Source organism: Trichosurus vulpecula, chromosome 7 (assembly GCF_011100635.1).
Source record: "Trichosurus vulpecula isolate mTriVul1 chromosome 7, mTriVul1.pri, whole genome shotgun sequence".
NCBI classification, from domain to species: Eukaryota; Metazoa; Chordata; class Mammalia; order Diprotodontia; family Phalangeridae; genus Trichosurus; species Trichosurus vulpecula.
The window spans coordinates 68403867-68409928 of record NC_050579.1 but is presented as its reverse complement, the minus strand read 5'-3'; the positions used below and the strand labels follow the sequence as shown (position 1 = coordinate 68409928).

At 42.0% G+C, this 6062-nt stretch overlaps 1 protein-coding gene across 1 annotated transcript; it reads right to left on the bottom strand.

The window, feature by feature from the left end:
* Positions 1–2344: 2344 nt before the first annotated feature.
* On the bottom strand, positions 2345–3143 carry LOC118855762 (serine/threonine-protein phosphatase 2A activator-like). Its single transcript, XM_036765784.1, has one exon. The coding sequence runs from the start codon at positions 3127–3129 to the stop codon at positions 2542–2544; it is 588 nt and encodes a 195-aa protein (XP_036621679.1). The 5' UTR covers positions 3130–3143; the 3' UTR covers positions 2345–2541.
* Positions 3144–6062: the final 2919 nt, after the last annotated feature.

Sequence of the window (6062 nt, the reverse complement as noted above, 5' to 3'; positions counted from 1 at the left end):
TTAAGGGGTTAACAATCTCAGTTTAATAAAACATACATATATCATTCACTTAGTTCTGGGGGAAAAGATCAGCCCCCTGAACTTCAAGGCAAATACAAGCAGAAATTAAAAACATCAACAGACAGACCTTGTCTGATCAAATCACAACACATAGTTACCAAAGAATCAATGGGTCTAGGTTAGCAAAGCCGGGGGGCAGGTACAACGGCTTGCCCAGAGTCTCAACGCTCCTTCCATGAGTGAGCCCCGACAGTCAAACACCAAGCTCCCTTAATTATATCCTGTGCGGGCCTTGAGGGCTCCGACCTCACCCAGGGTAGGTATGTGAAAGTTACCCAATCCCAGTATCACATCATATACAAGTCAATGACCCCTGATTATCTTAGTGCTAGAAACATTCCTAAACAAGATCACACTTCACCAGCCTCATTCAAAGGCCAGAATCATTAAAGGCATTTAAGAGAAGAACAGCAAAAAGCCCTACCCTGATTACCATTACAGTTCCTTACCTTGTTAGGGAGCTATAACTACCTCTACCCCCAGTTCCATTTAACCACTTAAGGATGATTAATGTTTACAAAGCTATATTTACTTCAAATATATAGAAAAAAACCCAACATATAAGCATTTTCCCTCATGCCTTCCATTCCTTCCCCTGTACCATTTGGTTTCTGGGAGAGTAGGCTCGAAACTTAGCTCAAGTCACGCATAGCATTGCTTCTACCAACTTCATGCCAAGATGCAGTATGATTGCTAGGTAAGTTATTCCATTGGTCTAGGGTCCCAAAAATTGCTCCCAAAGATTATGCCCCACTCCTTGGGAGCCAGCATTTTGCATTGACTCTGGAACACCAGAATTCTGTAGTGCTTTCCTGACAACTCTTCAAACTCACTAGTCATGAGGTTTCTCTGTGCCTACCATGCGCCACCGCACCCCCCATCTAAAACAAAGAAGAAAGAATAAAAAGTCCAATGACTAAGGCCTGTTTCTTAATATGATATGGCCACAGCAGGTAAAAGACCCTAAGGTCATTTTCCTTATAGCATGGTCTCTACAGAAAAGGAGGTAGTTAATACTACCTCTTTTAAAATATTTCCAAAGCTAATCAAAGAGCCTCCCCTTCACCATGTAGTTAGACATGGAACAAGTTACAGAATGCCTACTTATAATCCACAGTATCTCCAAGACACTTCTCTAACATGTTATCATGATACTACCAGAAGTAAATTCCCTAGAATCTTCCAGGTTGAAAGGTTGTATAAGTCAAAGACAGGTAATGGGGTCTGTTCACGGACTATACCCCTACACATAAATAGCACATATTTGTTTTTGTAATTATTAGAATAAACTGTAAAGTTATACCTGGACATAGTTCTAGACTTTCAGTTCTGTTCTACCATTTCTCTCTCTTCCCCCAAATATCACCTCTAACTTTGAGGGGAACTAGCATTAAGAGAACAGCCTAGCACAGTAGAAAAAGAATTGGAGGTGTAGTCAAAAGAGTTGGGTTTTTATTCTTTTTTTTTTCCAGGTGCAAAACACATTTTTAATCAGAACAGCAATGAAAGAGCAAGGGGTTAGGGTGAAGCAGCCTCAAAATGGAGTGGTGTTGGCACATAGTGGGCAGGCCCTTGCATGAGAGGCCAGGAAGGTGACAGCCTACCTAACTCCATGAGGGGTCCTGGTGGAAGATATTTGGCCTCCTTTTGGAAAACTTTATATAACTCGTATCTTCTCCCCCAGCTCAAGCCCTAAGAATGCTCTGGATCAGTGGCCCCGGATGACAATCCAGCTAAAATGGCAATGGGACCACAGACCAGAGAGGAAATCCAACACACTGTGCTTGTCAGGGTGTTCCCCTACCCAAAAGGAGTGTTGCCCAGATCTGGGGATGTGTGAAAGAAGATGAGGGGATGGGCCTAAGCAGCCAAATAAAATGTTTGTTTTAAAGAAAAAGAAAAAACAACCCTGATACCAAAAGCAGAGGAAGAAACACTTAATGGAGAAGGGGATTCTATAGGGAAAACCTACAAAACCCATCTCCTTGTAACAGATCTGGAAGAGCTCAATAAATGTTTGTTGAATTGAAGAAAACTTGGAACTCAAGTGCTGATAGCATCACCCCTATCCCAGTTCACCACCCCCATTCCTGAACCCAAATATCCAAGAGCTAGAGTGCTGTAACTTGGCCCTCAAGCAAGTCACTTACCTCAGCCCCCAAATGGCTCTAACAGTATAAGACCAGCTTTCCCAAAGGTAGGCGTTGTTACCTCCTCTGTCTTGTGCCCTAGGACCTGGGAAAATCCCACTGGCATGCAATTGCCATTGCAATTGCAATTCATCTCAGTAATAAATAGGATGCATTCCAGGAACATGTAGTCCTTGTGATTCTCATTCACCGCTTTTTCATCCACAAAGTGCCTAGGCTCCAGATGGGGGTGCTCTATAAGCTGAGAACTGCCCCAGATGAAGGGCAAAAACTGGAAGTCATCTAGACCCCACACTCCTTGGCTTCCAGCTGGCTCCATCCTGTAGGTTTTCTAAAGTTTCCTCATAACCTCAAGGTACCGATTAAATACTTTGAAGACAATGGCCATTTGATCATCTACCCTGAGGACTCCAATCTTGCAGAGACAGCAAAGGAAGGCAGCAAAGGCCGCTTCATGACCTGTGCCATAATCAATTCGGGTAGGGTTTCCCACTGATTCCTTTAGGTAAAGGGCCACCTCAGGTACAGCACCTGCCAGATGACTAGGGACCACTGTGGCCACTAGGTTTTCTGCTTCCTGGTCAAGTTTAGCATACCAAGTCCTGAAGGCTTTGTTCCCAAATCTGGAGGGCTGATCCATGGGAGGGGTCTCATCAATCCATCTGTCTAATGTGTTGAGGAGAGCGACAAGCTTATTAACGGGCTCAGAGACTTTGTATTCACAGGTTAACTTCTTCCCCTTAACCCCTTCATTTAAGGTGAAGATGAAACCAATGTAATCTGCATATGCCTGAGACCGTTTCCACTTGCCCATGTCAGGAACTGTATTTATCTCCTTCTTTGGAATCATGAAGTTATGAGCAGTAGGAGGGGACTCCTCCAAAGAGTCTGAAGGCTGCTGGCGACCGCTCTCTGCCATATTCTTCCCCGAGCTGCTCTGTCCACCCGCCCGACGCTGTCACCTCTCACCTTTCCCTTTTGCCTCCCCTGGTGGCTCCACCCTGGGCTGAGACGGAAGAATTTACTGAAAAGGAACCGGCACCCGCCCGCTATAACCGAAAACCGCGACCAAGCGTCACCCAGCCTGAGCCACCCGCCATGTTGATGCGGGGCGCCTGAGAAGCGCATCCACCCATTGGGTTTTTATTCTGGTTAAATTAATGACCACCTGGTTGGCCTTGGGCAAATCATTTAGCCTCTCTGGTCCTCAGTTTCCTTATTTGAAAAATAAAGGTATTGGATCATATAGTTTTCAGGTCTATTAAAGTTCTAAATCCTTGGATACTAAAAAATTAGCCTTTTGAGAAAGATTGTCCTGGTATTGTACAAAATAAACTAGCCTGGGAAGAAGCCAGAGGCAGAGAAACTGGCAAGGGGATTGTTACAGTAATCCAGGAATGAGTTCAGACAAGGCTAGTAACTGTAAAAATGAGGAGAAGCAGTTGGATCTAAGTCATTATGGAGGAATGACAGGGAATAATTCTGTGACTAATGACACAGGGACAAAGGAAAGAGGTAAGCTGAAAATAACTTTTGAGGAATAAGACAGCAAAATGCTTCGCATTTTGGTTATGACTGACAGTACTGGACTAGGAAAGAAGGGTGTTTCTTCCTTTGGAGTACATTATGAGGCGCCAACATCCACCTTCAACCTGTAAAAGCTATGTGAAACTGCAGAAATAAATGTGAGGAATTCATAACCCTCCCTTCTCTATTTAATGCAAACAATGAGCCACAGTGATGGATGCCTTAGAAGACCTTCTAATGATAGTGTGTATTTACAAGCCATTGAGTACCTACAGCTAAGAAATTAAATAAGTAGAATGAATTTGGTCCATACATCTTTAAGTGTCACTCCATCATAGATCACACATCAGTTCACTGTTGTTTTTCTAGTTAGTCCACCGCTGAATTAACGGCCGCCAGTGGTAGATGTGTAAACAGGCATCTCTTAAGCCAAACTGTCCGAATGGCTTGCCAAAAAGAAAATGGGTCAGAGGCTTATGCAAACATCTGGAAGTCATTTGAGCAAAAGAAACAACTCTGATGAAACATGGCTGAGTAAATGTCTTGACTAATGGGAACTGCTACCGAATATTCTTCTTGAAGATTCTATGTCCGGGGAATGAGCCCAGAAAGGAGTCCCCTCTTCCTCTTACATTTTTGGAGCCAAGCTTCTCTTCCACTCTAGGAAAAGAGCTATTCCCTCCATAGCTGATGATTCACAAGAAGTGCCACTCTCACCCCCATTCCCCTGCCAGATGTTTCTGTGTCCCTCTGGGAGCTGGATCAAAGACTATAACTGAAATTTCTTTGGGCCTGTCAATGTAAATAAGAGTTTCTTATTGTTAAGTAAGCAACAAGTCTGAATCTCAGACATCATCTAGTCCAACTCTCACATTTCACAAATGAGGAAACTGAAACAGAAAAAAAGTTAAGGGACTGGCTAATATTCACACATTGAGTAAGGATCAAAGGTGGAATTAGAACTCAGGTTTCTCCTGAAATCAAGGTGCATGTGTTTTTCATTTCATCTCTCATGTGACTTAAGAGCTATAGTGGAGAACTCACAACATCCTGAGGCAGCCCTTTTGGATGGCTGTAATTTCTTGGAACTTCCTCCTAACATTGATCTGAAATCTAATTCCCTGTCATTTCCAGTCATTGGTCTTCTTTTTCTGTTCACTGGGGCTTTATACGTATACTTAGTGTTATAAAAGTCAAATGCTTTAAGCTATTAAAATATAAAATTGCACTGAGATTTCTGGGACACCTTTTGTATACATGTGCAGGTATGTATACATATATGTATATGTATTTACACACATATATACACAAATACACACATGTATGTACACACTTACATTTTCCCTCATGGCAATCCTTAAATCCCACCTGATACATGATATGCACTTGTTTCTTGAATCTAGGTAGTATTTATTTGAGGGTAATCTTTAGGGTTTTTTGGAACATTCTTTTTTTTTTTGCCAGTTTCAAACAATCAGCAAACATTTATTAGGCACACGCTATGTACCAGACACTGAGCTAAGTGCGTAGGATATAAAAAGAGACAAAAGACAATCCCTACTGTCAAGGAGCTTACCATCTAATGGAGGACAAAACACACAAACAAAAATATACAAAAGAAAAGATAAATAGGCAATAATTAACAGTTTAATCCCTCCTCCATGTAACAAATAGGTGAAGACACCTATCAAATAGGTGAAGATGACCATCACATCCCTCTTCAGTCTCCTTTTTTCCAAGATAAATATCTCCAATTCCTTCAACTAATACTCCTATAACATGAACTCAAGTTCCTTTACTATCTTGGTTGCCTACCTCTGGTTATTCTTGAGCTTATCACTGTCCTTCTTAAACTATGCAACTAAGGACTAAATTTCTGGATAAAGTATCTTCTTCTGGATGAGTAGTTCTATTGCTAGCTGCTGTGGCTGAAGGGGTAGCAGATGGTAAAAAATGAGAAATAATACCTTCTCATCTCCTGATTGGGGCGGGGCGGGGTTTGAAGAGAGACAGGGAAATGACCTTCGCACTGACAGTGACAGAATAAAATGGATAATAGCTAATTCGGCTGTCTAAGACTAGAAAGAGAAGGAAGAGGAAGTTCAGGAAGGATAAGTAGTATTTTAAGAAGAGTATAATGAAGTATTAGAAGGAATGGGGTGATAATGGTAATAATAGTTTCTTCTACCCATCCCCAACCTTTTCAGCTTTATCTAAATTAGAGGCCACTCTGAAATGAATTAGGAGAACCAAACAGCCATGGAGATTCATGTCTTATCCTGCAAGTGACTGGTTTAGTGAAACCAGAAATGATGGGGTAAAATG

Coding starts and splice junctions, on each gene's coding strand:
- LOC118855762 (XM_036765784.1), bottom strand. CDS start 3,129: ATGGCAGAGAGCGGTCGCCAGCAGCCTTCAGACTCTTTGGAGGAGTCC.